We start from the raw sequence: 21793 nt of genomic DNA, 5'->3' as shown, positions 1-21793 counted from the left end.
ATTGTACTTAACACTGAAATTTAGCCATGGCTGCTGTTCTAGGTAGCTGGAAGTTTGTTCATCAACTTAGTACGTTCTGATAGCACTGACAGAAGTGAACTGTGTTACACTTTGGCATATGAGTTTCAGAAGCCCAGACATACAGTATGTAATGATATAATGCATGGAGGTTCTGGGGTCTATGTATCATGAATGATGTGGTTCTCTTCGTTTTGTTGTTTCCTTCACTTCTTTCTTTATAGATGAAAAAGAATATGGGGTAGGGGGTGGTGTATGTGTGTTTGTGAGAGAAGTGAAATAATTTTAGCTTAAATTTGTTCTATATCTCTCATTGTACTCATTTTCTAAATATTGATGTTTTTGTGAGAGAGGACAGATTTTATAGCTGGTAAAAGCACAAAAATGTGAAATGGATCACAGTGAATTCTGCCACTGTTCTCCTGGTCTCAACATTTTGTAGTTCTCTTGAATTCTCCTCCCTTGACTGCAAATTCAGCTAGTGGCTAAGATTTATCAGTAATGATACACCTCGCTTCTCATGCCACCAGGCTCTCACACATTCATTCTACAAATACTTATGAAGAGCCTGCTCTTCATATGAGGGTACTTCAAAAAGTTCATGGAAAAATACAATTAAAAGATAGTACAAATCTTTCCATGAAATTTTTATAGTATCCTCCCACCTTCTTCACTGTCCAACCTACCCCAAGCCATCTGCCTTCCTGTGGCTCTGCAGCTACATACAGGTGCTTCTGATAGCATGATGTTTATCATTTCACTTTCTTATTCTAAGTATCTTGATGGTTCTTCACAGTGTCCTCAATGAAAACCTAGTTCAATGGAATTCTAACAATGGACTCTTAGAATCAGAAAAGTTGGGTTACAGTCCCAACTCCGCCACTGACTCACCTCTGTGCACCTTAGCTTCCTCATCTGTAACTAACAGAGCACCACGGTAACTAGACTAGGGGACTTCAGTTGTTGCTCACAACATGGGTTGTTTTTACCCCTATTTTACACCTGAGGAAACAAGGATCACTCTAGTTAAGTGATTTGCCTAGAGCTGCTCAGCTAGTAAGTGGAAGGGCTGGAATATAGGAATGTTTTTGGACCCAAAGCTTTTTCCACCACATTCCTATAAAATAAGGTTACCTAAAATATCTTCCTTTTTGCACTGTCCAATACGGTAGCCACTGGCTATATGTGGTTATTTAAATTTAAATCAATTAAAATTAAATTAAAATTCAGTTCTTCAGTCACACTAACTCCATTTCAAGTGCTCAATAGCCACATGTGGCTAGTGGCTGTCATACTGGAGTAGTGTAGATCATAGGACATTTCCATCAGCACAGGTTTTATTGGCAGGCTAGAACTTCTAAATAGCACTTGGCTCCTAATAGTCCCTGATTTCTCCACCTGGAAGGCCTTCCAGAGTCTGGCTCCAGCTCTCCTTTGCTGTTGGGTTACTCATGACTCCCAATCAGGCTCTTTATATGCCTGCCAGACTGGGCTCCCTCACTGTACCTAACACAGTGCCTTTCATTGAGCAGACAGTAAACATCTGGATAGATGGATGGGGGGAAGAAAGGGAGGGAGAGAGGAAAGAAGGGAGTGACATACATTCATGCTTTCATTAGACAAATACTTAATGAGTATCTGCTATGTGCTAAGCACTCCTCTAGGTTCCTGGGATTATGGTGGTGAACAGACAGGGTCTTACTTTCTGTCTGGGTGGGTGGAAGAGTGGAGAACAGATCATAAAGAAGTTTACAAGTAAATACAGAGTGTTAAATGTTACAAATAAAATAAAAACATGCTGAGCTGAGTGGGAGTAGAACTAGGAAAACTATAGATATGGTGGCCTCTCATGAGGTACCATTAGAACCCAAAGTTGAATAATCAGAAGGACCAACCATATGAAGATCTGGGTAGATCATGTTCTGTGAAGAAGAAACTTTGCTGTTCAAATTATATTTTTGCATACTTTGACAAGATGTCTCATTTGTCATATATGGGCCTGTGTAAATCCCCAGTTTAATAATAAAATTACCCTGGAGGAAGAATGTAACAAGGAATGGGTGCAACAATTAATTAAGGAAGAAAGATTAATATGGAATCTATTAAAGTTGAAATGGCATTTACCTTCTATGATGTTCTTTTCTCTTGTTGTATAGCTTTGTTCCTGGACCACATAAAACTGCCCTCAAAGAAGATGCATTACAGAAGGCAAAATTCTTTCAATATAAAAAAATATTTTCAAGAGTGGCAAGACATGGCAGAGATGATGCCATTCAAAATTTTACCAGAAACACATCCCATACCTTTAAAAATGGAAAAAGGGTGATAACTGCTCCCAAACAACATGATAAAGGAAGTGCTCGAACAATTTAGCCTAGGAACCGTGGTAAGACTTGGACTCTAATAATAACTAAATCCACTGCCAGAACTCTGGGCAACTTTTATCTGGATATCTACCTGTATCCACAGGTCTGTTCTGGAGAGTGAAGGCACAGGTTGTAGATTAGCAGGTAACTTGGCCCCCTGCACTCACTGGTATTAAGATATATCTTGTCCATTTTATTTGACAACTCCTGACAATTCTAGCACTCTAAGACTGAAATGTCCAAGAACTGTTACCATTAGAAGATGGAAGAATGAAAGTATTTTGAAAAGTCTGAAGGAGGTATAATTTGAAGGTAAATTTTACAGTTATGCATGTGTGTACATGGGCCGACGCTAATTCTTTTGATTGTCTCTGTCCAGTCCATTTTCTGCAAATCAAACTTTCTTTCCTCATCTAGTACTGTTTATCAATGCTCATCTGTTTAACCAAAGGTATTTCTTAATGTTTTGGGCTACTCCGACATTTATCGTAGAAATTGGTGCTGTTTGTATATGTCATATTTTTGAAAATTTGACCTTCCATGACTATTCCATTTAAACATACCGTTGTCTCTGTGTAGACTGACTAGTCCATAGATGGGCTTGTGCTGGAAGGTTTCCTCCCACCTTCTGCAGTTGTTTGCTGGGACCTGTGAGAAGCAGAGGGGTAATTTTCTCGAGCTCTAAATCCTCCTATACTCACTGAGAAACTCATTAATTCCATTTATGTCCTTAATTAATTAAGGACATAAATTGTTTTCGAGCTGGTAGTTCTGTTTTCATTATCGAGCTTCCTGCCCAGCCATTTTGATGGATTTCTAGTCTTTCTCTCCTGTTATAGTCTTTTATTAATTTTCACTAATCCATATATTGTTTAGACAGGAGAGTAAAGACACAACTTGTCATGGGTGAAGCTCTGAGTTACTTATACCCAGCAGGTAGCTATTTAGTCGACAGTGAACTGCACCAAAACAGGATTGGCAAAGCTCTAAAAGGAAGATTAAATGCACACTGAGTTTGGGAAAGGTAAGAAAATTTGTTAATGTTTTAATCTACAAATCCATATGGGGTTGCAGAGATGTCCAAGAGATCAGAGCAAGTTAAAACATGAAAAGGTGTTTGAAGTGCCTAGCCTCTACTAGCGTTCTCTGATGGCTCTGTCTCCTCATCTCCTCATCCACATCGAATTCTTAGTCTTATGATGGGGCTGATATTTAACAACCCAAAGTAGCATTATTTAATTTAGACACAATATTTGGAACTTACCTCAGTCTAAGAGCTGGCTCCACAGTTGGTAGCGATTGCCCTGCTAGGGAGAGTATCACTCTCTTTGGGAAGGCAGAGAAGCCCTGCTTGGACGTGTGGGGTAGATGGTTATTGGCACCAAAGATCAGTAGGGTGCATTCAGATTTTCCTTTCTATACCTTTTTTCCTAAAACCTGGAAAAAAGAGCGAATCTACAGTATTTTTCTAAATCACTTTTGCCATCCTCACTCGGGCAGCTCCACAGAGATAGCTCCCAATGTCTAGAGGAGCAATAAATCCAAGGAGTTAAATGTCTTATTCATGCTCAGGTAATAGAGAAGAATAGAACACATCAGGTTTCTTCATCTATCCTAAATGGTGACTAGAGGTTCAGGAAAAATTTATGTTGTACGTGCAAGAAATTGATGAGCAATATTTAAAAGCATTAAAAGATTTTTCTAGTTAATTTTAGATTAAGCACAAATTCCTTTCTTCTGTTTATTGTTGAAAATATTTTTAAAATGTATTTGTCTGTTTTTCTCTGCACTGGTAGTAAGTAAAGCACACCAAACAAATATTCCTTTGGTGATTCATAAGATTATTTTAGCATTTTGGGACATCTTTTTAATCATTAATAGGTGCACGGTCTGAAGTATACTGCAAATAGACGTTCCTTTTTAAAAATAAATCCCTAGTGTTAGCATTTTCCATGATTTACCTCTTTCTGCTAAAAGTGGAAAGCAGCAAAAATTGAGTGTAAATTTAATAAAGCCCTAGTTAAACCAAAAATCACACAAACAAATGGTGATGCTTCTCGGTTTAAAAATGTAAATTAATTGACTGTAAAGGACCTTCCTTGTATTATCTCTGCCCTGAGTTATGAATCAACTTGTTAAAAGAAAAAAGGAAAGTAGAAGTTAAAGAGATGCAACTTAACATGGGATCAGACTATAATACTCAAACAAATAATTTTTTTTTTGGAGTGGGGGTGGGGGTGGGGAGTAATGGGTGGTAGGAAGCTAAGAGGAGAAAAGAATCATCTCATCTGTCAGCCCACTTCGTTTTTTCCTCAGCACATCCCATACATATCAGTCGTGGGGCTTATCTAATGGGCTCTAGGCCTGAAGCCCATTCTCAGTATAACAGTTGATGTATCAAAAAAATTTTCCCCAACCCCTGCAAACTCTAAATCTGACTTAGTAGCTTAAAACCCTGTAAATATGGTCTCAGTGGACTAAGGGAAACAGGCAATACCACACGACAATGCCAAATTTGCAAATTCTACATATCTACTAAGCTACCTGGCCTAGTCAGAGTCCATCATGCCTAACTTTGACCTTTCTGAATGACTGGCATTTTCCAACAGTTTTGCTGTTTATCTGTCCAAAAACTAAGTGAATTTAATCATGAAACTAGACATAAGCATTGTAAACTGTCGTGTACCATAACTGAATTGTATAATTATAGAAATACAGAAAATTAATTTTTAGAGTTTTTCTTAAGTAGTATTTTCCCCAAATACAGATTCAACTTTTTGGTTTATAGATCTGTATAACTAATTTCAAACTAAAATATTTTGAAAACCATAAACCCTTCTGCAAGTGGATGAGAATTAAGTGTGGAGAAAGAATTAAGTCTGGGCCGGCCCCGTGGCGCACTCGGGAGGGTGTGGCGCTGGGAGCGCAGCAGTGCTCCCGCCGCGGGTTCGGATCCTATATAGGGATGGCCGGTGCGCTCACTGGCTGAGCGCGGTGCGGGCGGTCTCACAAAAGACCAAAAAAAAAAAAGAAGGAATTAAGTCTGTATACAAACAGTGATCAATAACCTTAAAGGTTTTATCTTAGTGGGAAAGGCCAATTTTGGCCTTTAAAAAATATAAATTTTTGGCATGTTTTAAACAACTAAATCCTTTTATTTCTCTTTTTCATGTATTTAATAAAAAAATCTACACTGGATAAAAGCAAGCTGATGGGTCAAGTGTCAGAATTTATTGTAGAGCCTATAAAAAATGATGATGGCCAAGAAGAGACACATTTCTCTTGAGCTGATACACAGGAAATCAATTCTACAGTGTTAAGTAACTAAAGAAACACAGAGGAAGAAAGATAAGGTAGCAGAGCAGGAGTACAATACTGAGTCTAGCCTAAGGCCTAGTTCTGTGATTCCTGTGATACCAAGACCACTTCTTCACCTCAGAACAAATGCTCCTGAAGAGTTTATGCCTCTGCTAAAGTTTACTGTTAAAAACACCACCCAGAACAAACAAAAAACTCTTAGGATAGTTGAATATAGTTTATTGACAGGTTTGAATAGTACTTTTAATAGCAAAAATGTGTTATAATAGCTTACAACCATCTTTTCCAATACAAAATAAACCGAGGTCATATTCGTCTTTACATTTCCCACCTCTATAACATATACAAAAGTCCCAGATATTATTTTCTGGCTGATTCTTCCAGAGATAAATGCATGAGTAAACTAGCCCAATACAACCTCCTTAAACACTTTGAGTAGGATTTATTTACTCATGAAAGAGTAACAGAGACATGATTTTGAAAAGTAAACAAATGAATCTGTTCTCACTTCTGTTCTCTAGAAATACCTTTCCTCTAGAGTTATAACATATTATTTATAACTTTATTACAAATAATACAAAATAGCAGGTTTTTATTTCCACACCTTCACAATCCCGTCTCTAGAAGCAGTTACAATGAAGCCCTGTGTTGTCTGGAATGTGGCAACATCCGTGATGATGTCATGATGTCCCACAGGCAGAGACTCTGGGCCCCTTCGAGGGGTGTCATCACTTGGGCCTACCTTCTGCTTATTCTGAATTTCCTGTTTTATGGTTAAAGTCAAAGAGAAGGCTAGAAGTTAAAGTCTGTAGTACATTCTACCTCTTGTCAGTATTCTTGCTTCTGGGATGTGGTGTTTTTAAGTTAATACCTCTAGTAAAGTAGTGCTTTCACAAATTCATTGAGAGTATTAAGGAGTAAAGAGCCAGCCCAAAAGGCCATTCTAGGCTTCTAGTCTCTGGATTCCACGAATAGTCATTTACAAATACAGAAAACTTATAAATAGGCTAATATTCTGTGCATATAAACTTCTGTCAACATCAAAGAAAAGAGGGAAAATATAATTGGGAAAGGAATAATTGACCAAAATATAGAAGTAAATACATATCCGATGTTCTTGCATTTTGTATTTGTCATGAAGGTTGCATACTTTCATTTATGGAGCACCTACTCTGGCCTACGCACTTTCAGGTATACTATTTCATTTGAAATCTTTGCCTAAGTCAAGAATACAAGCTTTAGAGTCTCAGTAGCTAGGTTTGATTGAATCCCAGCTTTCTGTTGACTAAGCTGCATGATCTTCATCAAGTTACTTAACTTACTGTGTCTTTCTCATCTCTAAAAAAAATTATTTCCTTACAAAGTTATTTAAAGGACTGAGAAATGTATAAAGTGCCTACTATTCATTTTGAGCTATACACTTATTTGACTTTTATTAAGGTATAATAACCATAAAGAAAGTGTAATTTTAAAAAACACAGAAAAACCAAGAGAAAATAAACATTTCTTAAATTCAAAGCAATGCTGCCACCCTTGGCCAAAACCATTTATTGTAATCAACTCAGTGTTTATGAAAGCCATTTCTGTGCTAACAAAAGTTGAAAGAAACAAAGACTACAGTACCTGGACGACTTCAGTGCCTTCAATTATTTTCCTATAGTAAGACACAGATGGGGAACTAGTACTTCCTGCTACAATGTAGGACCTTTCCGGGTAAGCTAAGTCCCAAAACCTAGGGAAGAAGAAATAAATGGTGACAATCTCTACAGGATAATGGAAGGAACTAATAATTATTGACTTAAGATTCTTCAGTGCACTGTTTATTTTCTTTTGCATTAGGAAAAGAGTTTTCTAGGACTAACAGCAAAACATTAGTTACAAATAAAGTATTAACAGCTATCCTTGCAAGCTATTGATGATTTTAAACATTACAGTGCCAACAATATCTATAACACTTTACATAAACTAAAGTATCCATCCATGTTTTATTATCCTTACTTTAAGTATTACATATTAAGTATTCTTTATGAGATACAATACCTTATTTTCATGTCTGAGCCAGCTGTTAGTAGGATAGGATTTCCATCTGCAGGACTACAGTAGATACCATGGACACTGTGAGAAGATGGCTTAAAAGAAATAAATATATAGTCACAAAAAAGACATCAGTGTATTCCATAAATGATGGTAGCATTTCTACAGGCAAGTTATTTGTCAGTAGCTTTACAGACACCTGGTTACCTGAAGAAATGAGGCCAGTATGTGTCATATCTACTACTTTCTTTGGGACTTTAAAAATACATTTTCTTTGTATTATTATGAACAAAGAGGAATAGCCTGTTTAGCCTCCTTAAATTTTCTATTCAGGATCACCTTGAGGAAGACCCCAACTAAAAGAGAAAATCTTTCCTACCTTTCACCCCAATGAAGCACCCTTGGCAACATGTCTATTAAAAACAAAAGTATATGTAAGAGGGTCATATTCTATTTTTAGTGATCTAAACTTCCATCTGGCTTTCCCTAATTAACCCAGATCTAAAACTTACTGGAGTTCCAAAGAGACATCACAAGCTTTATATGGTCAGCAACCAGAACATCCAACGAAGCAGACACTAGCAAGCTTAAGGAAGTGAAAAACACCCATGCAGCGACGGCCAACTGATACTTGATGTTATTAAAAATCCAAATTTAAACATGACCCAAAAGCCCAACAGACACTCTATTTGATAAAATGCCTGAAAGTGCTTAGGATGTGGGAAATCATATCGTCCTTTACAGTAAAAACTAGAGTCAAACCTGTAACTCAGAAAGCGGTGGTGCACTGCTGGCCCAAAGAGTAAATCTTCTGTCACCAGTCTCCATGTCCCACATGGACACTTCATTGTTGCCCTGCACAGCTACGGAAGACAAAGGCCAGAACTATTACTTAAACAAGGAGGAATTGGCTCTCAAAGCTTTTATACCTTGGTAGATAATGCAAGTCAAACTGCATTCATTTCCATTTTTTTCCCGTCCCACAAGAACTGCTGACCAGTATTTTAAACACTGTGACCCTGTCACCAGACTGGATGAGTACAAAAACATATGTATATATATATATATTTTTTTTTTTTTCTTTTGCCGTTTTTTCGTGACCGGCACTCAGCCAGTGAGTGCACTGGTCATTCTTATATAGGATCCGAACCTGCGGCAGGAGCGTCGCTGCGCTCCCAGCGCAGCACTCTACCGAGTGCGCCACGGGCTCGGCCCATATGTATATATTTTTAATGGCCTAACTGAATATCATCTTCAACAAAGTGGAGAGAACAGTGGGGTGGAAAGACAAATCATATATAGACCCTGCCCTCAAGAAGCCTATAGTCTAGAAGTAGAGGAAAAAAAGAATTGTGTAAAGTATAACACAGTGAGAGCAAAACGAGAGAAGTACGAAGTACCACCTGGACTCAAGGAAGGAAAAGATCACATCCAGTGGATGAGAAATCAAGGTCACTTCATGGAAAAGATGTTTTAGCTGGGACTGAAAAAGCAGGTAAAGCTGGAAAGATACAGGAGGCAGGTAGATCATTTCAGGCAGAAAGACTGAAATAAGCAAAAAATATAAAAGCAAAAGTCTTTGGGTCTTTTGGGGAAATATGAATAGCTGTTCTGACTGAAGCATGTTTGTGACAGGGAGGAAAGTAAGACGAGGGCAAAGAGGAAAGACGGGTGGAGGGAGATTACAAAAAATGGAAACCATAGGCCTGAAAGAGAGACATTATCCCTTAGGTATTTTTGAGCAGGGGAGTGACAATATACAGGCTTCATTCACTTATGAATAGTTACTGAGCCAGTAACATTTACTATGGGCTAGTCATTGTCCAAGGCACCGAGGAAAAGATGGCAAACAAAGCAGAAAAATTCTTTTCATGGAACTTCCATTTTAGTGGGGATAACAAACAAGAAAATGCAAAGGCCCTGAAACAGGAGTGAATTTGAATCAAGGAACAAGTCAGTGTGGCTGGAGCAGAGAAGGGAAATTAGCAGGAAAAAGGACAATAGTGCTGGTTACTTTCCATTTGCTGCTCTAAGGCTGACCTGTATGAACCATATCAATAGGCTCCCGTACCCTCTCATTTCTAGATGGGTTTGGTCTACTGTAGTCTGAACAATGGTCCCGAAGCTACCCAGGTCCTATTACCCTATATGGTAAAGTGACTTTGAAGATGTGATTAAGTTAAGAACCTTGAGATGGGGGGATTATTCTGGATAATCTAGGCAAGCCCTAAAAAGCAATGACAAATATCCTTACAAGAAGAGGAAGGCAGATTTGACAGCAACAGCAGAAGGCAATATAACAATGAAACAAGATGCTATCCTGCTGGCTCTGGAAATGGAAGAAGGGACCATGAGACAAGGAAGGAAGCCTCCAAAGGAAGTGCAGTCCTCCTGCCACCTTGAGTTTGGCCCACAAAACCCTGTCAGACTTCTGATCTCCAGAATTGTTAAAGAATAAATTTGTGGTGTTTAAAGCCAACAAGCTTGTGGTAATTTGTTATTGTCATAGGACACTGATACATGCCTATGGGGAGCCCCAGCAGATCAAAGGGAGAGAAAAAAGTCAAGTCAGTCACCTCAGGCTGGTTTATCCCTCACCTCAAAATCACTGCTCCTCTCAAACCAGCCTTCTCTATTCAACTCCTTTCCAAATTCCAGTAACCACACCCTCCCCTCATGCCTTCTACTTCTACTCTGCTGTTACTACCCCTGTATTACTGCACTATCTTTTGTGAAACCCCTACATCTCACACCTTTGTAATTAGCTCCTTTGAAAATAAATGCTCCTTAAATTATCTTACCTTGGGTATGCCATCTGTTTCCTATTGGAACTCTAACTGGTAAAGGTCAGAGAGGGCAGATCCCATTGAGCTTTTTGGACACAGTAAGGAGTTTGGCTCTTACTTGGAATGAGAAGCCCCTGGAAGGTACTGTGCAGAAGAAAAAAGACTTAAGAGGTACAGACAGAAGCAGGGAGTTAAGAGGACATTGCATTAATAGGGGCAAGAGATTATGGTGGTTTGGGAGACAGTGAAGGTAGTAAAAAGTGGTCAAATTCTGGATATATTCTAAGATAGAATTTAGAGGATTGCAGATAGATTGGAAATGGAATGACGAAAAGAAGAGTCAAGGACAATACCAGGCTTCTGCCTGAGCACCTAGCAGGAAAGAGCTGCCATTTACTTAGAGAATACCACAAGAACAGCAGGTTTGTCTCAGTGTTGAAAGTAGTGGTGGGCACACACAGTAGAGAGGAAAGCAAGTGTTCAGTTTGGATATGTCAATTTTACAATGGCTATTAGACTTTTAAGGGAGATTTTAAGTAGACAGATATTAAAAATATGAATAAACTTGGTAGTTAAAGCATGGGAGTGGAAGTGGGAGCCAGTGTAGAAAAGGTTAAGACCAAAGACTGAGCCCTGAGGCAGGCCAATTTAAAAGTTGAGAAGAAGAGAAGGAATGAACAGATCAAGAAGTAGGAGAACCAAGAGAAATGTCCTTAAAACTAGGTAAGGAAAGTATTTCAAAAAGATGGAAATGATCAACTGACCAAATGGTAAGTCAAATAAGACAGGGCTCAGAAATGGCCATCGAACTTGGCAACACAGTATGAGATGGACCATGTGTATGTATAAGGAGGGACCACAAAGAGCCTGGAGGCAAGAGGACCAATGAGGAAACACAAGAATAACAAGAGCTATTATTTATCAAGCAGTAATTGTGTGCGTGACTATGTGCTTTACGTGTTTTATCTCAGATTCTTACAACTCTACAAAGCAAGTATTTTTAACCACATTTTACAGATGAGGAAAATCAGTGTCAAAGACTTACCCAAGTGTCTTGCCCACGAATGCATACAAGAGAATTTGCCCAATGAGGGAAGGGAAGGAAAGCTTGCAAGAAACAACAGAAACAGTTCAACAAGAAATGGCAACTGAGAAGGATGAGTCAAGGTTTCTAATTTAGATTCCTAGGAAGATGGTAGCTGCTTTAATGAAAACAGGGGACCCAGGAGAAAGAAACAGAATAAGAGATAGTGCAGATAGTTAGGAATGGAAGGAGGTGGTGGTGACTGATGAAGAATAAGAGATAGTGCAGATAGTCAGGAATGGAAGGAGGTGGTGGTGACTGATGACTCCACTTTTGAACATAATAAATATGAGATGACAATGAGATATCATTGGTAAGAACTTCCACAATCAGAGCAGAATCAAGCATTCAGTTCATATGTAAAATACAAACTCTAAAGGCATGAGTTTTGGCAGCAGGGTATAATGCACTTTCTAAGAAAATATCCCAACACATGAAAGCCAGCCCTCCATTTTACCTGCAATCACCCAGGACTGATACAGAGGGTGCATAGAGAGGCGCCTGATTCGAGCCCTGGAAGGATGACAGTGACTAGATATTGGCAACTGGAACCTCATGTCCCAACAAGCCATGGTACCACTGCTTGTACCTTGAAGAAAAAAATCATGAAAAGATTACCATCTAATGACCAAAGCACATCAGTCTGCATTTACACAAATGGTAAATAACATTAGCTTTGTCTGAATGCATTTTAAAATTGCAAAAAGGCTTTGTTTTCATGAAGCTTTCTCCCCAGTTTTAAACAGCACCTTTTAAAGCCCTCAGAACCACGCCCCTGGCCACCATTTCTAATCCATCCCCTAAATCACCTCCTCAAGACTCCACCTTTCAATTACCATAATAGGCTTTCCCACCCTCAGTCACAGTGGGGGCAGAGTTTCTTATACATAAAACTTGGAGGACACAATTCAAGCTTCAGTGAGTTTCAGGGGAACATAATTCAATCCACTACAGCACCTCTAGCTGTTACATAACAGAGGTATAGAATGCTCATTATAATGCTGTTACAGTACTAACAAATGTAAATTGAAAATGAATAGTTCATTAATTACTAACACTGTTATTAATTGCCAAAGGCACCCACAAAAACAGAAGCTCTACAGACAATATAAACTGAATTTAGTAAGTCAAAATCTTCAGACTCCCTAAATAACCAGAGATGTTTAACTGGCATCAGTGATCACTTTACCAATCCCAAAGTGGCAGCAGCTTTGTAGCTATCATTAGATTTCAATCATTTCCATGTGACCTTTTCTCCAAAACACTCTGGAGATAGGTATGGGTGTCCAATCACAGCAGGAGCTGGGATGAGCGCCTGTGCATCTGGCCCATGACAACTTAAACTCTATAGAGAGGGAGAGAAAGACCCTCCTCATCCCAAAAGAATAATGCTTGTTCTAACACTAAGCAGCCGGTCTTTGACAGAGGCAGAGAGCACATTCTTGGACTGGTTTCCAATGCCAATGGAGAGATGGTGGGGGTTGGAGGAGGGACCAAAAAAAGCAGCTGGGTCTCTGCTTGTCACTCTGCCCCACTCCAGGACAATGACTCAAACAGCAACTGGTAGCATCGGCAGCCCTCCTCAAAGCTGATTAGGTGACTGAAAGGCATCACTGCCACTTGCTAATTTGCTAGGTGTGTAATATATACTCTTCTAGGCCTGGTGTTATATCTTCCTATAACTGTACAGTTTATTCACACAAAAGGCAAAAAATAATGCATTCCATATAAAGTATATAAAAAGGAAAGGACAGATATTTAACAATATCACAAATGTAAGTTAGGGAATCTAGAAACCTAAATTTAAGCATAGATGATTATGATTCCTTGAATTAGAATGTCAAGTAAAAAAGAATAGGATGTGGTAGGTTCTTAAGGGGCAGGTTTAAAGCACTAATGGGGGAGAAAAGGTGAAACTTGAAACAGAGGAAAGCAGGAGAAGGGTGGATGGGAAAGGGAGAGATGTTGATTAAACGGTACAAAGTTTCTGTAAGGAGGAATAAGCTTTAGTGATCTATTACATGGAATAGTGACTATAATAAATAATAATGCATTGTATATTTCAAAATTGCTAAAAGTAGATTTTAAATGTTTTCACCACAAAAAACTAAGTATGTTTAACAAAATAGATTTGTTAATATGACTTAATCATTCTATAATGTAAACATATATCAAAACATCACATTGTACCCCATAAACATATACGATTATTTGTCAATTAAAAATAAAAATTTTTTTAAAAATCAGCAATCCCATTCTTGGGTATATACCTAAAATAAATGGAAATATGAGAGCACTTCAAAAAGTTCATGAAAAGATTTATATTATCTTTCGATTCCATTTACCACAAACTTTCTGAAGTACCCTCATATATGTCCTTACAAAGACCTATTTGCAAATGTTTATAGCAGGTTTATTCAGAAAAGCTAAAAACTAGAAACAATACAACTATCCATCAACTGGAAAATGAAGAGATATACAAATTATCTATCCATAAAATGGAATTACTTGATAATAAATAAAACAAACTCCTCATACATAAAACCACATGGAAAAGTCTAAAAAGCCTTATGCTTAGTGAAAAGCTACATACTATATGATTCCATTTACATGACATTCTGGAAAAGGCAAAACTATGGGAACAGAAAGCAGAAGAGTGGTTTGCTAGGAGCTGGGAGGAGGGCACTGAATGCAAAGGGGCATGAGGAAATTTTTTAAGGTGATAGACATGTTCTTATTCTGATTGGAGTGGGGGGTCACAGTATTGTATGTATTTTTCAGAACTCCTCAAATTAAACATATTAAAAATCAGTGAATAAAAGAAAACAGAAGAAGCAAGATCACGTGGCACATCTTCAGCCTTTGGGGAAAAGGGGGGGGAGATGATAAAGTAGGGAACCATTGTTAGCTCTTCTCCCACACCAGGCACTGTGATAGATGCTTTTACCTCATTAAATCCTCAAAGCAGCCCTTGAAAGGATGAGCCCCACTTAAAGATGAGGATACTGAAACTAAGAGGAGTTCAGCAGCTTGCATGAGGTTACTGAAATTAAAACTGTGCCCAAATTCAAGTGCTATTTTCCTTAAATCAAGCCTGCTGCATCCCTGGCAGAATAAAAGAATGCCTGTAAATCTGATCACTATAATGACTGCTGTGGTTTGGATGTGGTTTGTCCCCACCAAAACTCATGTTGAAATTTATTTGCCAATGTAATTGTGTTAAGAGGTGATGGAACCTTTAAGAGGCCTTTGAGTCATGAGAGATCTGTCTTCATGAAGGGACTAATGCAGCCTCCCAGGAGTTCTCATTCTAGCAGGACTGGACTAGTCACTGCGAAAGTGGGTTATTAGAAAGTGGGTCAGCCTCCTTGGTCCCCACTTTCTTTCTGCACATGCCCACTCACCTTTCTGCTTCTCTACCATGTTGTGACATAACATGTGGCCTTCACCAGAAACCCAGGAGGTGCCAGCACCATGCTCTTGGACTTTCCAGCCACCAGAATTGTGAGCCAAATAAACCTCTTTTCTTTATAAATTACCTAGTCTCATGTATTCTGTTATAGCAACACAAAATGGACTACGACAATGATTACAAAGTAAAGAGGCTTATTTAAGAATAAGGAGAAAGGGAAAATTGTGTTATGCCTTGGGATATTAATTTCACTGTTTCAAATCTGTTTTTTAATGAAAAAAATTAAATTCCATATGATTATAACATAATAATTACAGAAAAAAAAGAGAGAGAGAGAAAATCACCAGTGAAGAAAGGAAAAAAGCTTTCACAAGATAGCAATTGCAGGCATTGGAGGCATTCAAAACCTAGTCAATGATTTTAAAGTAAGCTTACCAATGCAGAGCCAGCACTGGTGGATGTCCACAGCAAAGGAAGTGATGAGGCCCGACTTTAAATCATGCTTTAATGTCCATGCATTGCTTGAAGACCTGAGATCCCAGCCAACCAGAGAGCCATTCACAGTGGCATAGGCAAGAACAGACTGTGCCCCCGAGTTGAAGTGATGCATATCCACGACACAGCCATCCTCCTTCTGATCTAGGATTCTAGAGAAATGCACAAAGCAAAAGGCAACGACTTTTCCAGTCACTGAAAATATAGCATTAGTCTCTAAGATGAATTTATATCCTATCAGTGGTTAAGAAATAAAAACCATGTAATCCCATCAAGACAATGATAGCTGAGGCATTTTAAAAAAAATTTTAGACTTACAGAAGAACTGCAAAAATAGTAGAGTTCCAGTGTACCCTTCACTTAGCTTCCCCTCTCGTTAACATCTTGTATAACCATAGAACGTTTATCAAAACTAAGAAATTAACCTCATTATAATATTAGCAGTTACAGTATAGAACGTATTCTGATTTTCTGCTAGTTTTTCCACTTTTTGTCATTTCACTGTTCTAGGACCCAATCTAGGATACCTCATGGCATTAAGTTGTCATGTCTCCTTAGTGTCCTCCAATCTGTGACAGTTCCTCCCTCAGTCTTTTATTGTCTTTCACGACCTTGATATTTAAGACTACTGGTTAGCTATTTTTTTTTTTTTTTTTTTTCGTGACCGGTACTCAGCCAGTGAGCGCACCGGCCATCCCTATATAGGATCCGAACCCGCGGCCGGAGCGTCGCCGCACTCCCAGCGCCGCACTCTCCCGAGTGCACCACGGGCTCGGCCCTGGTTAGCTATTTTAAAGAATGTCCCTCACCTTGGGTTTGTCTGATGTTTTCTCATTATTATACTGAGGTTAAGCCTTACTGGGAAAGACACCACAGAAGTGACATGCCCTTCTCAGTGTACCCGTTAGTATGCATTACTGCTGATGTTAACCTCAATCATTTGGTTAAGGTGGTGTTTGCTAGGATTCTCCACTGTAACATTTTTTTTGCCTTATACTTACTCAATATTTGGTGGAAATACTTTGAGACAATGCAAAAATCCTGTTTCTGCTTTAACTTTTTACCCACTAATTTTAGCATTCATTTGATGGATCATGCCTGTGGTGATCCAGTGGTGACTTTCTGCTTCCTCATTCCTTCTACACTTATTGACTGGAATTCTTCTATAAGCTGTCACTTCTTCCCCATTAATTTATCTATTCACTTATTTATATCAGTATGGACTCATGAATATAATATTTATTTTATTCTTTGAGATATAATCCGATACTATTATTTATTTTGTTGCTCAAGTTGTTCCAATTTTGACCACTGGAAGCTCTTTCAAGTTGGTTCCTGAGCCTTTTCAATGTACTTTTTTTGAACACTATAACTTTCTGGCACCACAAGATGCACTATGCTCATGTTTTATTTTCCCTGCTCCACCTCTAGAATCAACCAGTTCTCCAAAGAGCCCCAAAGAGTCCCCATTCCTTTTACTGAAGAATGGCATTTAGGAAACCAAGATCTAGGCATTAAGTGCTACTGCTCTGGTATTGTCCCTGAAATATCTAATTCCCCTCAATAACCAGAGCTAAGAAATGTGTCATGTACTACTTCATGCATGCAGACACGTCTATATTTATGTACCTATTTAAGTGAATGTGTACATATGTGTGTATATATATTTGCATACACACATACATATATCATGAGTCCATATTGAGATCTCCAACTTCTCTCCAGCACCAGGGTTCAGTCTAGCCTTTGACCCTCTTCTTATCTGTAACTTCTTTCTACAACAGTGAGAAACCTGGCTCTCATTATCTAGTTTTGGAATTGTCAAACAACACCCCTGTGAAAAACAACCAACTAAAACACAATGTTTGAGTTCAGTTCCTTTTGTCATTAGCCTTGCGTATCCAATTAAAACATTGTTTCTCAAAGGTACTTAGGTTGGCTCCTTTATACTCCATTCCCTACGATGTGATTATGTGATTCATTTGTAAAGTGCTCATTTGTCACAGACTACATTCCATCTTTCCCTCTACATGCTGGTGGATTTTTTTTAAAACTTACACACAGCAAAATTCACTTTTTGTGGTATACAGTTAAATGGGTTATGACAAATTTTTGCCATGTTTCTTCTACCACAGAACCACAAAAAAACATTCCATACTCCAAAAATTATCTTGTGCAACCCATTTGTAGTCAAGCTTTACCCATATCCCCAACCTGTGGCAATCACTGATATGGTTCCCTCCCTAATTTTATGTTTTCCTGAATGTCATAAAATTAGAAACATGAGCATATAGCGTTTTGATTCTAACTTCTTTCAATAGCAAAATGCACTTAAGATTCATCAATGTTGCTGCATGAGTCAATAATTCATTCCTTTATATTGCAAAGTACTTTTCTACCATATGGGTGTACCAGTTTTTTTCAAGCTGAGACATTTTTAAAACTAAAAGGAACATTATAAAACATACTGGCCAGCCTACTTGATTAGCACATATCATATTTTTGCACAGATTGTTTTAGTTTTATCTCTTAGATCAGACGTCAGCAAACAAAAGAGCAAGGTTTCCCTGGAGCACATTACTGTCAGACAGAGTGAAATCTAAACATCCTGGCACGGTCTCCCAATCTAGATACTTAATGTTTGCTTAGGGTAAAGACAATAACAACATAGTGAAAAGTGCTGTCTGTGTGTGTGGGACCTGCGGGCACAGTCATCACACAGCACCCTTTGTCAATAATTTACATGAAACTCATTAATTAAATTACTATACAGTCATCCTCTGCTGAAACAGATTTTAAGTAAAATTGGCAGGTATTTGTTGTTAGTTGAAGGCCATATATAATATGTCCTGGACAAAAGCTGCTCAACTCTGTTTAGTTAATGTGTTGAAAATAACATGTTTTTAAATGCAAAAGCTAAACAAAACAACCAAAACAAAAAAATCCTAGGTGAGGCTGGCCGGTTAGCTCAGTTGGTTAGAGCGTAGCCTTATAACACCAAGGTCAAGGGTTCATTTCTCCATGCCAGCCAGCTGCAGAAAACAAAAACAAAAACAAAAACATCCTAGGTAACCCAACAAACATCCCTTTCTGCTTTAAGCTACCCAAAGGCCATGACTAAGTAACTAAAATTCTCTTCATTCTGCTTTCTTCCTGTGGGGTCCAACACCTCTGCCTGGCATGCCCTTCTCAACCACTCTGCTTCAGCTGATTACCTCACATCTGGTCTCACCTGTTAGGAAAATATAACAAAATGGTCAGGGCACCTCAGATGTTCAGAATCTTGCTGAGCATCTGATGTAAATATGCACGTGCGCCCAGGTGTTCCTTGTTATTGTCTAATGTGATTGCATGTGTGCACCCAGGTGTGGGGAAAATAGGATAATTTAGTCAGGCTCCCTGGCTCAGGTCTGGTTGGGGGTTGAGCAACACATTTCTTGTAAACAAGTTGTGTGTGGGTGGAGTTAGTGTGCATGTGCACCAATGTATCTTTTTAGTTTTGTTGCTATTGTGTGTTCTTGAGTTTGTGAAGCAGAAGCTGGCCAGCAGAGCTCAAGTCTAAAAATAGAGCATGTTTACTCTGCTGGCAACTGTTCAGTTTCTCTTTGGACTGCCTAGGTATTAGATGTGTGTGTGCCAAATAAAGACTGTTCCTACTTCAACCAAGACTCCAAGGACCTTTTTGCCAGTTACTAGCTCATAGACCTGCGTGTGAAGGGTTTGTGAATGGGCTCGAGGGGTCTGTGAGCTCCAGACCCAGCCCTAGCTCTACAACTGGCGTAGTCAGAGCAGGATTCTGAGCAGGTACAGGAGCCAAAAAGCTGTTGGAGAAGGAGGGAATGTGGCTACTTTTGAACATGTTGTGCCCCCTAGCCACTTTCCTGCTGACCGGGATCTGGTTGCTGCTCACTGTACTGCAAGTCAGCACAGACCAGGCACTACAGTGGAAAACCCCTTGGGAGGGAGAAGAAATGTGGCTGTCCTTGAGTGTGTGGTGCCCAGTGGCCACTTTTCTGCTGACCGAAGCCAGGATGCTGCTCACTCTGCAGCAAACCGATTGAGATCTGAAGGGAAAAGCAGAGTTGTTAGAAGCATGGATAAATGTCATGGGTGATGACATGCAGCAACTGGCCACTCCTGCTTCTCACACCAGGGAGGATGATGAACCCAGTGAGTTGGGGGAGACCGTGCATCCCCAGCACTACCTGTTGTGCACCAGAAACTGAAACGTGAGCAGCCTGTGGGCGCAGGCAGGGAACCAGTGGGCAATCCACAGGTGATCCAATTTACCACCTCTGTCCCATATACCCAGGTTTAGTTAGTTGACCTGGGGAGACAGTTTAGGCAGAAACAGGGGGAGCCTGGCTGTTTGGCTGTTGCAGTTATGAGACCTAGGGGTGGATAGTGTGGTATGCTCTAGTGAGGAGATGGAAAAATTAGCCTCCATCACCATGCACCCATCCCTGAGGCAGCGGCTGCAGAATAGCCATAGATATGCACAAGGGCCAGGTAATCACTCCTTAATGGAATGGGTGAATGCAGCTGCCCGAACCATATGGGCAAATGCTGGAGAACTGCCCAAGATTGTCAGTAAATGGCAAACGTATGCTGAGCTAGTCCAAATCATTCGAGAGCTGGGAATGCAGCAGTCCATGTTTAATGTGAATACTCATGGCCCGGATGATGAGAACTTTACCAGCAGCATGAGAGACATAGTGCTGCAGAATGCCCTGTCAATGTCCTTTGGGTCACTGATGCCCATACTGGCCCCATACATCGGTCACCCTATACATGAGGTAACGACCATGATAGCCTACTTGGGTGAAGTAGAGGATAGGAGACAAGCAAAAGGGGTCCGAAAGGTGGCTAAGACCAAACCGCCAAGAAACACTCAGGATTTTATCCCAAAGGGACCAAGCAAGACTAGCCGTAAGCAGGTGTGGCTTGACTTGCTTGCAGCAGGGGTTGATAAAAAGAAAACTGACCAGCAGCCAAATGCAGTTCTGTTTGCCTCGTGGCAGCAATTGCGCCCTGAACAGCATTTCACCAAACGTCCAGAAACAGGTAGCAAGGTACACTCAGTGGATTTAAAGGATTTTTTTGGTTGCTCCCAAGGAGGCAGATGAAATATTCAATTTCAAATAAGGAGCAGGCCAAGGTACTTGTCTTTTGGGGGCAGGCAAGGACCACAGGCCTCATGTGGTCGAGGACAAATGTGCAGCATGTTTTGGCATTGGTGGATACAGGTGCAGAATGTAGCCTGATATATGGCAATGCAGATAAGTTTCCAGGGGCCACAGTTTGTACAGACGGCTATGGAGGACATAATGTTGAGGTCAAAGCTGTGTCATTGCCATTGGGCATAGGATGATTACCCCCTCATGTATATACTGTATATATATCCCCTGTAGCTGAATACATCTTGGGTATGGATGTACTTTATGGTTTGCACCTGCAAACAACAGTTGGAGAGTTTTGGCTGTGGATACGGACAGTAAAGCCTGTGTTACGAGGATATGCTAAACATGACCCACAGGTATTACCCAAGCCAAGATGTATACTTGATGTAAAACAGTATCGCCTACCGGGAGGACATGCAGAGATAAATGCCACTATATTGGAATTAGAAAAAGTTGGCATTTTTTGTCCAGCTCATAGCCCATTTAATGCTCTGGTATGGCCAGTAAAAAAGCCTGATGGTACCTGGAGAATGACTGTAGACTATCAAGAACTAAACAAAGGAGTGCCTCCTTTGCATGCAGCTGTGCCTTCAGTTCACGACTTGATGGATCTGCTGACAACTCAACTGGGGACTTATCATTATGTATTGGACCTTGCAAATGCTTTTTTCTCCATTCCAATCTCAGCTGATAGCCAAGATCAGTTTGCCTTCACCTGGGAAGGGAGACAGTAGACCTTTCAAGTATTGCCCTAAGGTTATCTGCATAGCCCAACTATCTGTCATGGTTTGGTGGCTGGGGACCTAGCCAAGTGGACTAGGCCCAGCACGGTTACAATGTTTCACTACACTGATGACATGTTACTAATCTCTGATTCTCTTGCAGATTTAACCCAGGCAGCTCCAATGCTTCTAAGTCATTTGGAACAATGTGGGTGGGCTGTGAACACAGCCAAAGTGCAAGGACCTTGGCTATCACTCAAATTCTTAGGAATGGTCTGGTCGGGTAAGACAAGAGTCATCCTAGAAGCTTGTATAGGCAAGATACAGGCATATCCTCAACCCACAACTGTAGCTCAGCTACAGTCATATTTGGGACTT

At 39.7% G+C, this 21793-nt stretch overlaps 2 protein-coding genes across 3 annotated transcripts in view; one reads left to right on the top strand and one right to left on the bottom strand.

Moving 5' to 3' along the window:
* Positions 1-4584, top strand: part of LOC134390413 (collagen alpha-6(VI) chain) — a 105973-nt gene extending 101389 nt beyond the window's left edge. The window contains exon 36 of the mRNA XM_063113729.1: positions 2175-4584. Within this exon, the coding sequence (XP_062969799.1) occupies positions 2175-2391 (217 nt within the window). The 3' untranslated portion in view covers positions 2392-4584. The remainder of the gene's footprint in view (positions 1-2174) is intronic.
* A 1347-nt stretch (positions 4585-5931) lies between these two features.
* PIK3R4 (phosphoinositide-3-kinase regulatory subunit 4) overlaps positions 5932-21793 on the bottom strand; it is an 84410-nt gene continuing 68548 nt past the window's right edge. For both annotated transcript variants that reach the window (XM_063113728.1, XM_063113727.1), the window contains exons 15-20: positions 15454-15665; positions 12064-12195; positions 8499-8599; positions 7743-7831; positions 7326-7434; positions 5932-6465 (exon numbers count right to left, since the gene is read on the bottom strand). In XM_063113728.1, coding sequence (XP_062969798.1) covers positions 6295-6465; positions 7326-7434; positions 7743-7831; positions 8499-8599; positions 12064-12195; positions 15454-15665 — 814 coding nt within the window. In that variant the 3' untranslated portion in view covers positions 5932-6294. The remainder of the gene's footprint in view (positions 6466-7325; positions 7435-7742; positions 7832-8498; positions 8600-12063; positions 12196-15453; positions 15666-21793) is intronic.

This window comes from Cynocephalus volans, chromosome 11 (assembly GCF_027409185.1).
Source record: "Cynocephalus volans isolate mCynVol1 chromosome 11, mCynVol1.pri, whole genome shotgun sequence".
NCBI classification, from domain to species: domain Eukaryota; kingdom Metazoa; phylum Chordata; class Mammalia; order Dermoptera; family Cynocephalidae; genus Cynocephalus; species Cynocephalus volans.
Note: the sequence above shows the minus strand (reverse complement) of the source record. Positions and strands in the feature narration are given on the sequence as shown.